At 53.4% G+C, this 13,161-nt stretch overlaps 1 protein-coding gene across 10 annotated transcripts in view; it reads right to left on the bottom strand.

Moving 5' to 3' along the window:
- Positions 1 to 12,782, bottom strand: part of CRHR2 (corticotropin releasing hormone receptor 2) — a 48,169-nt gene extending 35,387 nt beyond the window's left edge. For 2 of the 10 annotated variants that reach the window (XM_047695682.1, XM_047695694.1), the window contains exons 1-3: positions 12,558 to 12,779; positions 10,404 to 10,508; positions 3,282 to 3,375 (exon numbers count right to left, since the gene is read on the bottom strand). In XM_047695682.1, coding sequence (XP_047551638.1) covers positions 3,282 to 3,375; positions 10,404 to 10,508; positions 12,558 to 12,644 — 286 coding nt within the window. In that variant the 5' untranslated portion in view covers positions 12,645 to 12,779. Of the gene's footprint in view, positions 1 to 3,281; positions 3,376 to 10,403; positions 10,509 to 10,663; positions 10,792 to 12,557 lie in introns of all 10 variants that reach the window. The other 8 variants (XM_047695689.1, XM_047695690.1, XM_047695681.1 and 5 more) reach the window with 8 other exon arrangements.
- Between the last annotated feature and the right edge of the window lie 379 nt (positions 12,783 to 13,161).

A 13,161-nucleotide genomic window follows, 5' to 3' on the forward strand; every position in this document is an offset into this window, starting at 1 on the left:
TTTTGAGACAGCACCCCCAGGCCAGACACTCTTCCCCCACACATCCTTGGCACAGGGGATGATGGCCAAGGGGAGATGGTATCTTCAAGTCCAACCATGGGACGGGGCAAGGCCCTCAGCAACCTTCTAATCCCACATTCTCATTGACATATGGACAAAAAGAATTTCCCTCTCCAACCCCTGGGCCATCCTCACCTCAGCAGCATTTGGACCGGGCTCTCTGTCTCTTCCACTAGGCAGACGAAGTGATTTTTCTATAATTAAGAATATGGCATTCTTCCTTTAAGAGTGGCTCCCCATTGTCCTCAGGATGGAGCTCAGCTCTTAAGCACTGCCAAGGATACTCTTCCAGATTGTCTACCCTTCATGCTCTCCCTTCTGTCAAACTTCAGATGCTCTTTGGGATGACTTGTGATTCCCCGGAACCATTCTAGACCTCCCTCTGCAAGGAACGCCCTTACCGCTCTACACTCCAGTTAGCCTGGCTGACTCCCACGTGCCCTTCAAACATGCAAACATTGACTTTGCACTCCTTTGTCTTGTCTGGGTTGGGAGGGCCTCCTTGGTGCCTCCATCTCTTAGGGTTGGTCTGTGTCACACCAAGGTCGATTTTTCCACTGTCTCCTCTACCCTCCCATGGCAGGGCTGGTCTTGTTCACTGACTGATCTCCTGCACCCATCAGAACGCTCCAGGTCTTGGCACAACTCTGTCTTCTGGCCAAGGCTCTCTTGGCCAAGGCCGTTTGACCAGCCCGGCGGGCTGTGTATGTGTGTGTGTATGTGTATACACATGTTGGATTGGGGAGTTATTTTGTTTTAAGGGATTCCTGAATCCATTTGGACCCTTATATTGCCTATGGACTAAACAAATAACATGGCTTATGATCTATGCCCTATTAGGTGCCTCTCTGACGAACAAAACAGAAATAATCCATTTAAAGCCTGCCTGAAGTCTCTTGTGATTATGTGTGGTTTTTCTTTATTTGGACCTCAGAGGCATACATTTTAACTGGTCACAGCTTTTGACTTATGACCACTTGTCATCATTAGCCCATACATGGCCTAACTTTATTTTATTTTAGTTCTCTTTTACGGAAGTTCAGATGTAGTAGTAAATTTAAGGAATCTAAATCTACCACCGAATCCAAAATGAGATCATTGCCAACCACTTACATATTTATCTAAATACTCCTTCCCCAGAGGAAACATTCTCTCAAATGTTTATCATTCCCTTGCTCTTAGTTTTCCAGTTTTATCATGTGTATGTAGGTCTAAACAATAGATGGTTGGGTTTTGCTTCTTTCTGAACTTACGTCAGTCACCATGCATTTTCTCAATCCCTGGACACTTAAAATGAGGTCAGTTTCATGTGGGGACCTGAGAAACTATTCGTCAGGCCCAAGGGCATCCTAACCGCCTATGCGTCCCACCTTAAAGGCGTGGTGAAGGAAGGATGATGTGTCCCCACCACCGCTGCTGGGCAGTCTCATCAGTGATATGGAGAATGCTCATTTAATGGCATGGGGAAAAACTCACACTGAGTTATAAGAGGAGAAAGTAGGCTCCAAAACTGTAGACACAGAATCATCAATGTGTTTTTTTAAAAACACAAAAGAAGTAACATGAAGCTCGATAGGTCGATAAACTCCTAGGGGATATAAACATTATCAACATTCCCAGGTTGTAGAATAATGAACACTCATTGTCTTCTTTGATTTTTAAAAATATTTTTTCTTCCAAATTATATCCATGTAATGTATCCCATTTGCAAACAGATGAATGACATTATGAGTTAAGCAGGGGAGGCCTCGTATTTGGTGAGGTTGAGTCCCTCCCCACTAAACTCAGGGGAGAAGGGGTGGGGTACTGTCCACCAGGGGTCATGGGGAAGGCGAGGGTCTGTGCTATGTGCTGGAGGGCAGGGCAGGGAGAATCCTGATAAACCAGTATTGCCTCTCAGAGCAGAGCACTCTAGTGGGGGGGAAGGTTGGATCCTCCTGAAATGGGGGGGCTCTCATTTCCTGGGCTGATGGGTGCTTGACCTGGCCCATGCTGGGTGTCTCTATGATCTCTCCTTCAAACATCACAGTAAGCCTCTGAGGCCGACTCAGACCTGTTTCTGACTGAGGCTTAGGTGGTCTTCTAGGCTGAATTTTGTCCCTCTAAATCCATACGCCCTCAGTACCTCAGAATGTGACCTTATTTGGAGATTAATTGGTAATGAAATTAAAATGAGGTTATCAGTGCTGGCCCTCATCCATTGTGACCAGGATCCTTGTGAGAAAGGAGCCTAGGACACAGACGTGCACTGTGGGAAGACCAAGGGCAGAAGGCGGCCATCTCCAAGCCAAGGAGAGAGGCCTCAGAGGAAACCAACTCTGCCAACACCTTGATCTTGTATTTGTAGCCTCCAGGACTGTGAGAAAATATGTTACTGTTGTGTAACAGTGTGTGGTATGTGGTAGTCCATGGCATCCGCCGGTTAGTGAACGCGGAAGGCTTAGGTGACTCATTGGGGCCACAGTGCTTCTAAGTGGAGGAGGTAAGATGGAGGCTTGAGTCTGTCTGACCCCTGCACCTGAGCTCCGGACCACTCCACTGTCAGTAAGGCAGGCCACAAGGCTTTCCTCTCAGATACCTGACTGGACCCCACTGCTGGAAGTGCCCTGACCTCCTTGTGGCCTTGGCAGGAGCTCCATGGCCCTGAGCACTCCCCAGCCCTCGTCTCTCCCTGCTGCTCCTGTGGGTGCAGACCTGACAATGCCAGAACACTGGGTGGGGCCTGGGGACAGATTTCCAGAGCCTATGAGAGCCCACAGCTCTTCTGAGCTCCGCAGGGGCTGACCTGGACTCGGAGTCCACTGCTGGCATACTCCGAGGGGTCAGAATTCAGGGGCCCCGGCTGCTGTGTTACAAGTCCTTACTCAGAGGGGACACCTGTAGTCACGGCAACTGGAAAATGTGGTTTACACCTTCTGCTGCTCTTGCTCAAGTTGATAAGCAGAGTGGGGCCCCCTCCTTTGGTTCTAGCATGCCAGCCCAGCCAGCTTCCTTTAGATGCAGGGAGCTGGAAGCTGAGGGCCAAGGCCTTTATCACTGGTGAAGAACCTGAGCCCCAAATAGGGGAGGGGTCGGTCCCAGGACAGAGATGAGAGTCAGGAAGCCAGTCACCATTCACCACCCCACAGAGCTGGGTCTGGTCCAGGAGAGCTGCCTCCTCCCTCCTGGCCCTGACCCACCCCCCAATCTCCAGGGATCCACTCGGGGGCTGACGTGCATACCTGATCTGTTGGCGAGGGTTGTGAGTCCAAGGCAATACTGCTCCAGCAGCGCCCATGGGGGCAGGGCCACGGGCGCCCGGCTCAGCCCGGCAGCCTAGAGGATGGGAGGGACGCGGGGCCAAGGTCAGGCCCAGGTTAGCCACTGCCAGCTCCTGCCTGTTCCCCCTACCCTTTTATCCCTCAGCCCTCACTTCTCTCACTTCTGCTATATAGAAAGGGAAACTGAGGAGGGAAATGGCTGCCATGCAGCAGGATGGCAACTTGGTCAGGACCGGAACGCTGACAAGGCCTTAGAAATGGTCCAGGGCAGCTTGACCTCCAAGGCTGGAATCTGAGCCATCCAGCCCCTGGTCCCCAGTGCTCTCCTCCTTAGGATGGGTGGGTGTCTACCAGCTGTTCATTTACCGAATCAGTATCTGTAGAACACCTACTGTGTGTCTGGCCCTGGTTGGGAAACCCACTGGGTGTCCTTGGGACAGTCCCAGGCCAGGTAGAGATCCCCTACACTCAGAAGGCATAGAAAGAAGGGGAGGAGAGCAGACGATGTGACTTTGTTTCTCTGTTACACAGGTAAACAGGCAGTTATGACCAAGGGTGTCTCCTCATAGGGGAGACACCTAACCTGGACTTGGGAGAACAGGGAAGGCTTCCTGGAAGAGGTGACACTTTGGGGGCAGGCAGAAGAATGAGTAGGGGAAAAGAAAGGGATCACTGTGCCAACATGGATACTCACCAGGAAACAGACATGCTTGATGTAACCATGGCAATTTCATTTAAAAGATAAAGACTATCCAGGACCCCATCTTTTGGAAAAAACCATGAGAATGGGTGCTGGACATAGAGAAATAAAGCAAATGTGGTTATCTTTGCCCCTGAGGGACCATCTTTTGATGGGAAAGATGGATGGGGGACCAAGTTGTTACAGCATCTACAATTTGCTGAGGCAGAATGGGGTAGCATCTTGGAGGAGGTCATGCAGATGTGGGCTTTGAAGATAGAGTAGGAGTTTGCCCAGCTAAAAAGGAGGGTGCCAGGAAGAGCATCCTGGGTAGAGAGCACAGTGTGTGCAAAGGCAGAGAGGCTGGGAAATGCATAGTGTGAGATTTAACAAGAGCTTGGCACTCTAGAATTCTAACTCTCGTCTCCTATTCTTCCCAAGGCCACCATTTTTTCCTATGCTGTGGCCAGTATGCGTGTGTGTGAATGCACTTGTGCTCTTGTGTATGTATGCAAGATGACTTTTGTGCCTCTCCCTACCTTGACATTTCTGATTCTGGGATTCTAGAAGGCACTGCCCACCAGTGGGCAGTCCCTCCCCTTCCCCTTGCCGGTCACATGTTCTCTCGCTGGTAGCTGGGTAAATGTTTGCCCCAGGATGTCTCCCGGGGGCTAGAGCCCCATAACCTTCAAACATCACATCCCCCCACATCTGGCTCAGTCTGTTTCCTGTGCTGGGACAGGGCCTGCATGTTTCGTCTCTGCATGCTGGCCTGGAGCTCCTAATAAATGACCCCTCCTGGCCAGATGGGCAAACACGGCCTGCTGCTCCTCAGAGAGCTTAGGGTGGCAGGGACCCCATTCCTAGGCTGTCACCGCACCTGAGACCAGCCAACTCTCCCCTAGGAGGCTGGGAACGGAAGGAGGTGTGGGGGAGCAGGGGCATGTGTGGTGTGTGTGATCAGTGTGGGTGTATGTGGGGGTTGTATTATGTCTGTGTGGCATGTGTACTTGTGTGAGTCGTATAGTTGTAGTGTGTGTGTGTGTGTGTGTGTGTGTGTGTGTGTGTCTGTGTCTGTAAGGGGCTCCCACGAGCCAGGAGCTCTGGCATCTTGGCCTGCAGGACAGAGAGACACTAGGGCCCATGGTCAGCTGTACCCATACCCCAGTGGCTACTGGAAGCTCCTCAGCATCAGCTTTTGGGCGTTGGGAAGGCCTTGCAGGCCCTGCTGCCCAGGGAGCCCCTGCCAGGGGTGAGGTGGGCTAGGAAGGGGAGGGAACACTCTCAGTCCCCAGATTTCCAATTCTGAGGTCCACCCTCAGCCGGATCTGAGCAGAGTGGGGGCCCCAGGCCTGACCCATCATACGTTTCCCAACCCCCTCCTTGCCCCTTTTTGTTTATGAAGCAGCTAGTAGTGCCCTCCACGGAGGAACAGAATTTCCAGCGAGTCAGCCTCATCTGGAGCTCATGGCAGAGACAATGCTTGACCCAGAGGCACATGGAGTTGAGGGTGGACCTTCAGGCAGGTCAGACTTTGCGTCTTAAACAAAAGCTCCTTCTCTCAAAGCCACCAACTGCCTCATCGTGGTCCCATCACTCAGGTGTCTCCTGTCCAACTTTCAGCACACAGTCTGAATGCACGGGGGAGGGAAGGGTCAGGGCCTCCTCCACCAGGAGCCAGGGATTGCTAGGATGCCCCTGCATCTGAAGCTATGGGCTGAGGCTGGGGCTGAGCCTCCTCGCTGAGCAGAGCACTGGGGCACAGGGTGCTGTGCTCCGTATTGATATGCTGCTCAGACCTGGGCTGCTTGGGTAAGCAGATCAGAGGAGGATTTGGAATAATTGCCAGATCCAGGCTCCATCTTCTGGAACTTCTCCACCAGTCCAATAACCCAGCAGAGCTAAAGATGTTCTTCTCTTCAACAGGTTGATGGGGTGGGTTTGACTCAAATAAATCACGACAGACCCTGGAGGTGCCTATTTTGGGCAGAGCCGTGGCTGCTGGGAGTGCTGGGTGGGCAGGGAGGAAGAAGAAGAGGTTGCTGCTCTCAGTGGGCCAAGGAAAGCAGAGACACGGCCATGAATAGTCCCACCTCAAGGGCTGGGCCACGAGCTCTCAGAGATGGTGGACTCTGAGAGTCTACCATGTTCAGGTCTCTGGGCACACTGCTTGTTAGCTCAGTGGCCTTGGCCGAGTGACTTAAGTTCTCTGAGCCTGGCTCCCCTCGTCTTTAAAACGGAGATAATACCAACCCCATAGGGTTTTGGCGTACCTTAAACAAGTGACTGCAGGTCAGGAGCCTGGAACATGTTAAATGGTGGCCCCTGGCAAGGCCTTTAGGAGGGGTCCAATAAGAGAGCTCAGACATAGGGGTGGGGCTTCAAGCCCCATTCTTGGGAGTCCCAAGGCCCAACTCAAATCCTTCTCTTCGAGAAAAGCTTCCTTAAACCCTATGTTCCTTCTTCCCCAGCTCTCTAACCAGCACTGATCCCCCTTAGCCCTCAGCACCCCTCCCAACACTGGGTCCCTGAAGATACAGCTTGAACCCCACCTTGGGCACCCCGTTCAGCAGTGCCCAGCGCATGCTGGGTAAGGAGACTCAGGGTTCCATGGAGGGTTGGGCGCTGGAGCTCAGTCCAAAAGGATAACAGCTGCGTCCAAGTTGGGGAAGGATAAGAAGAGCAGAAAGTGATCCCTGGGGCAGAAGCTGAGCCAATGAAGGTTCAGAGGCAAGAAAGTGCAGGACCTGGTCAGGAGGCTGCCAGCCTCTGGTCTGAGGACGCCATTAACAGGGTAGAGGGAAATAGGTGGGAAGGAGAGGCTTCGTTAGTGGGAAACCAGCACTTAGGATGGGCTCAACACAGCTCTAAGTGCTTTACCACAGCTCATTCGACCCCCACAACAGCCTCTGAGGTAGTTGCGAATAACCCCATTTTCTAGAAGAGGCAACTGAGGCCCAGAGAGGCCAAGTCGCCTCTCAAGGCTGCACAGCAGGTAAGGGGCTGACGCAAGACCAGACAGATTGTCTGGTAGGTTGTGGCTTGGTCAGATACACAGAAGAGTTGGTCCTGGGTGAGGAAGGGTAGGCTGTGGTCCAGAGATGTGGAGAGTCCCTAACAGTCCCCAAAAGGGTGGCTGTGGGGGTCCAGAGACCACTCAAGAAAGAAGCTATTCTCGCTGTGCAGTGGGGCCCATGGGCAGGGGGTTGGGTCACAGCCGGAATATGTGCAGACCCAGCCAGCTGGGCTGGGCCTTGCACATGGAGAAGTTTGGGCTTTATAACTTATTCTGAGCCCCCCTTGGTACCCGCCCCCTGGATTATCCTCTCTTCTGCAAGGGACACTCTAGGCTTCTGCACCCAGCTCTTAGGTGTCCTAGGGACAGAGAGCAACCTGCCAGCCCTCACCTCTACCCAGTGAGACTCTAGGCAGTCCACATCTGTCTGGTTCGCATCTGTGTCCCCAGTTCCCAGTCCCGAGCCTGGCACATAGCCGGTGCTCAGTAAGTGTTTGTTGGCTGAAAACTGGATGGATGGATGGATGGATGAGACCACGACCCCCTCAGCCAGGTGGAGCTGCACCCCTACCCCCAATTCCAGCAGCTCAGGTTCTGGGCTCTTCCTACTTGTCAGATTCCTTCTCTCTCCATTTTCACTTTGGAGCCAGCCCAGTTCCTGGTTCCAGCCCCTGTGTGCCTGGAATTGGAAGCCTTCACGTTAGAAAGGGTGGGGGAGAGGCCCTGGCAGGAGGAGGAGGCGGCAAGAGGCCAGGGCCAAGATGCCAGCTGCTCATCTACCTTGGGCTCTGTCCGGGCAGAACCTGTGCCCCAGGGACAAGGGAGGCCTCAAAGGTGCTACCTCCTTGGAGCCGGGGTGTCGCCCAGCCTAGTGCTCCCTCCTGGTCTGGCTACAAAGCTGCCTCTAAATTTAGCCCTTGGTCTAAGCCGTGGAGATTTACGGGACCACAGGTCCTGTGGCCAGGCTGCCAGTCACCAGAGGGGAATGGGGTGAGCTCCCTCCTTGCCTCCTCCCTCCCTGCCCAAGGTCAGAGAGGACTCCTCTGGGAGGGGGAGGATTCCTCCCCACTGTTTTCTTTCATTCACTGGTTTCACTGAGCCCAGCTAGGGCTAGAGGAGGAAGAAACTCAGGCCCCTGGGGGGTGGAAGGGTGAAGCGAAGAGGAGGAGAGGGGAAAAGGGGGAGAAAGGGAAAGGGGAGAAGGGAGGGAGGAGGAGCAGAGGGGGAAGAGAGGATGAGAAAGGGAGGAGAAGTGAGGGGTACAGCAGGAGGTAAGGAAGAGGCTGGCTCTGAGCCCTGAGCAGACACACAGGAGGCAGTGCCAGGGCGGAGGCTGACTAAGGCAGAGGGTAAGGGGCTGGCGGGCATGTGAAGGAAGTAGTATGTGGGCAGGCTTCCTGGAAGGGGCGACTAGATACTCAAGTCTAACTTAACAGGTGCTGGACTTTAAGTGAAGTCCCCCAGGGCCCCAGCAGCTTCCTGTGGGCCCTCCCATCCCTGAGGGTTCCAGCAGGTACCTCTTTCTAAGATGCCCACTCTCCCATCCAGTTCTAACTGCCAACAGTTCAACTGGAGAAACTTTCAGGCCTCTCCTTATCATGTGCTCTTTCTCACCTCTGACAGCCTGGGGCTGTCTCTTCTCCACGCCTCTCCCCTTTACCTATCCCAAGCCCTGGGCCCTCACACAGATGTCTGAGGATGGAGGAAACCCTGGTGGGGGGGCCGGGAGTCCCCATAAAGGGGCAGGTGGCTGCCCAGGAGGATGCCCTAGAATAGATCTAGGTTTAAAATTATCCTCTTAATTATCAACTTATCTAATGTCCAGATAACCTAAAATCATTCCATTCATATTTGTTTGGGGTCTGTCTGAGTAGCCTAATTAAATTTTTGTAAAGGGAATAGAATCTGGAGTCAGCCTTCTTGGTTTGAATCCTGACCCTGCCACGACCAGATGACTGACCTTGGGCACATGACCTTGCCTCAGCTTCCTGATCTGTAAAATGGGGGTAATGAAGGTCTTATCCTTTATGGGTATTATGAAGCTTAAAATAGGTAATACATAGCAATGCTTAGAACAGGGCTGAGCATGTGGTAAGCCCTGTGTAGATGCGAAAGGGAATAAACAAAATATTGAATAATCTATTCTTCTCTCTGGTGGGCTTTAAATGACATATTAAAAAATAAGAATTTTGAATAAAGGTCCTTTAGACAAACTGGCTGAGGACTCCTAATAATGGCTAAAATCAGATAAAGTAGTAAATGACAGTAGAGAGGGTACAGAATAGCCCTGTAATTTGTAAAGTGGTGCAAATTTAAGACTTGCCAGGAATACAAAATTAAGTAAGCAGTGCTCTCAGACAAACTGGTATTTTTAAAAAGTACATAAACATCATCAAAGTGGCAAAAAACAGAGAATAAATTAGATTTATTAAAATGGGCTTCGTCAATTACCCAGAAAGTAGCTTAATTTTGGGGAAAAGTTATTAGATGAATTAGCTTCTGGCAATGACCCCAGAGCCCCCTGGCTGCACGTTGGGTGTGTGGGGAAGGGGTGCAGGGCCCCGTCCTTGGTCTTGGGGAGGACTGTGCAGCCAGACTTTTGGAGCTTTGGTCTTCTCTCTGGTAGCTGAATCTTCTCAGGATGGATGGCCCCACCAGAAGGCGAGACCTGGAGCAAAAGGCCACAGAAGGGCTGTTCTGAGACCCTGATGATGGGGGGTGGGGGCGGCAGTATTTTGCTGCCCAAAGGTCCAAGGGGCTGGTAGACTCCTGGGGTCTTCACAGAGGGGAAGGTGAATAGTTCAAAAGGTTAAAATCAAAGAGTTTGGGAATCCAGTGGTCATGTTACTTAGCCTCCTCCCTCCACCTCTTCCTGCCTGCAAAGAACGGTCTCACTTTCCGCCCTCAGCCCAGTGCCTGGTGCACAAGATAGGCTTCATGATTATATGCTGCCTCAAGAAAGCTGCTTCCCAAAGCCCTTGGAGGGAAACCGGGAGCACCAAGGTCAAAACTCGGCTCCTCTGGGTTCTGAGTGCGGGCCCGGTCAGCGTGTCCTCCCCATTAAACCACCAGCTGGAATTTCCATAATGGCAGATCAGGGCAGGCCTCTCCCCTACTCAGGAAGCTCCCAGAGCTCCCTGTCCTCTTGGGACAAATGTCTGATCCCACCAGGGCCCACCAGACCCCCAAAGCCTGCACCATCTCTTCTCAAGGTTGGGGCTTGTCTGGGCCTTCCCTCACTCCTGGCTCTCCCCACGGCTCTCCTCTGGGGGTGCCCTGTCCTTACCCAAGCTGTCCTATCCACCTCCCAGCAGACTTTATCATAACCTGCACACAACTTTCTTAGTTCCAAAAACCAGTGTTTGTAAATGCACACTCAATTCTTTACCATTATTTTCTTTCCACCAGTGGCTCCTTCTAGGCCATCAACTCCGTAGGGCAGGAGCTGTGGGCTGGCATTTTCCCCCTCAGGACTCCGCTGTGCCACGTCCTCCTTAAATGCCAGTTCAGTGAATGAGAGGGCTGGAGGCCAGGTCCCTCCTACAGTGCCTTCCCTCCCACCTCCGGCTCCGGGTCCCATGCCCTCTTATCACAACGAGCAGAAATCTTGGAATAGTTGGACAAGGACCCAGAAATAAATGTCGTTACCACAAGGAAGTCTGCGCTTTGGGGCCAAGGAGATCATGATTCAGTTCTTCTCCCGGTGGTGACATGTGACCAATCTTCAGTCTCAGCCTGGGGTCTCCCAGGAAACTAGGGGGAGGTTCTGGTTGATTCTAAGGGGATGCAGACTGTTGCCTCTCAGGTTCCTAGTTTTGACACCCCCAGAACCCAGGGGACCCTGCCACAGATATATATCTCCCCACCCCCGCCACCCTTCAACTGGCCTTGGCTCTGGGCCAGCAGCCAGAAGCCCTCCCCGGCTCACCAGGTTCTGCGGTCAGCATCATGGCTCTTGGAGGGGAGGGTCAAGGGGCAATTCTGGGCTTCACATCTGGCTCCCTTGAAAAGCATGTATCTCAAGAATGACTGAGAGGTGACAAAAAGTGCTCAAAGCCCAGGGCATCTGGGGTAGGTATGGGAGGACACAGGTGGTAGTGAACCCACTCCACAGCCTCTACTCATCCCAAGTACAACCTTCAATGTCATTAAAAGGACCTGGCAAGTATGAGGGCTGGCTGCCTATAGGGGGCACTGACCGGCCCCTCTCCTTCTTCTGACCAGACCACTGGGAGGGCAGGGCCCCTGGAGGGGATCATGCTTTGTCTCTAGTGCCTGGCAGTAAACCATAGCTGGAGTTACTGGGCTTATTCTGTGCTAGTCACGGTGCTGAGAGCTTTACTTAGATTATCTCAACGATTCCTCACGATAACTCTATCTGGTAAGCACTGATACCACCTCCATTTTACCCATGAGGACCTGAGGCTCAGAAGATCTGAGTAACCTGTCCGAGGTCACACGCTAAGTAACAGAGCAAGGATTTGAATCAGGTGTGTTGGCAAAGCCATTTTGCCACTGGCCGTGGTTGCTCACTGTCTATCTGCTGAAAGACGATTAAACAAATGAGTCTTCTGTGTACATATGAGGATATCGAGGCCCACGATACCAGAGGCTGGTGTGTGGTAGAGTCGGGACAACACTGGGTTCCCTAACTTCTAGCCTGGTTCTTCTCCCCTGAATTGTGTGGCCTCTGGGCCCCTCTTGCCTCTCTGAACCCTTTAAATGTTGTGGCTCTTCATGAGAAGCATGACCTAGAACAGATGTCCTTCCTTCTCTGAGCTTTGGTGTCTCCATCTGTAAAATGGGGAGAGGGTTTGGGGTGGGTTCCTCCTGCATCTGTTTTTGGGAACCATTCCCTCCTAGCCTCACCCCTACCTCGTCAGCTCTTTCTGTATACACCCATCCACCCTCCACCCCAGCACCCACCTGCACACCCTGACTCGGGCCACAGGGTGGGGGTGGCCTTTGCCCACTGTTTTCAGAAACCCTGGGCTAGGCTGATCCTCCCAGTGCGCCCTCTTCCCATTGTTCAGTTGGAACTGGCAGTTGCCTGCTTTAACGCAGCGAGAGGCAGGTAGGGACAGGGTGGCATGAGACAGAGGGTGCACCTCTGGCGTTCTCTTTCAGGGAAGGGTGTAGGGTGAGGGTGTGGTGGGGAGGTGGAGAGGGACCCACCGGGGAGGGGACAAAATGGGCAGGGGATAGGGAATTTCTGGATCTGAGGAGGGGCATGCCCTAGACACTAGAGATTCACCCACAACACTCTGCTGGGCGGTAAAGGGTCTTCATGTCCCATTCTAGCCGACGTCTGTTCCCTCTCCCCTCCACCTGCCTCCCTCAACCAGGCAAGAGATCCATCTCCACCCTTCCTCTCATACAGGGATCCAAACCTCACTCCCGCCACCAAGTCACCCATCTCCTAACTGGGCTGAGGGAAACCTGGTCCAGTAACCCGGCACTGAGACCCACCTCCCACCGCGGAGTTCCCAGCACCGCCTCGGGCGCCCCCACCCTGATACGGAACCCCACGCCCTGCACTTACTTTAAGCAGCTCCGGGAGGAGGCAGAGCAGGCAGAGGAGCCAGTGTGGGGCGTGGAAGAAGAGCGGGGGCCCCATGGGACCCCCCATGCCAGCGGAGTATGGGGAAAGGAGCACAGGGCTCCAGCACAAAGGTCCGCCCCGTCCGCCCCTCCCCCAGCTGGAGCCCAGTTGGTCCCCTCCCCCCACACGGAGGCACAGAGGCCAAGGTAAGCCTCCAGGCCCAGGGGCCACTCTCCCCTGCGTACCAGGCCAGGGCGGCGTGACACCGCCCCACAGCCCGCCCTCCAGGTTATTTATAGCGGTGCTGGGCAGAGGCTGCTGCCTGGGACGGCCAGCCAGGGGCCAACCTTTGTGTCCAGCCTGCAGACAAAGGGTTAACACCTTTCATCAGCCCGCCCCTTTTGCCTTGGCAGGAGCTCCTCAACTTGGAGAGAGAGGGATTGAGAAAGGGAGGAGGGCGCCAGGGCTGGGGTTGTGTCCCCAGCACAGAGTGGCTCAGGTGGGTCTCATCTGGGGCCAGAGGGCATCTTCTGATTATCTGGGGAGCTTTACCGGGCTCCAGCACCTCTTGGGATCATTGAAATGTGAATGTGGCATCAGGATT

This window comes from Lutra lutra, chromosome 11 (genome assembly GCF_902655055.1).
Source record: "Lutra lutra chromosome 11, mLutLut1.2, whole genome shotgun sequence".
Classification (NCBI taxonomy): domain Eukaryota; kingdom Metazoa; phylum Chordata; class Mammalia; order Carnivora; family Mustelidae; genus Lutra; species Lutra lutra.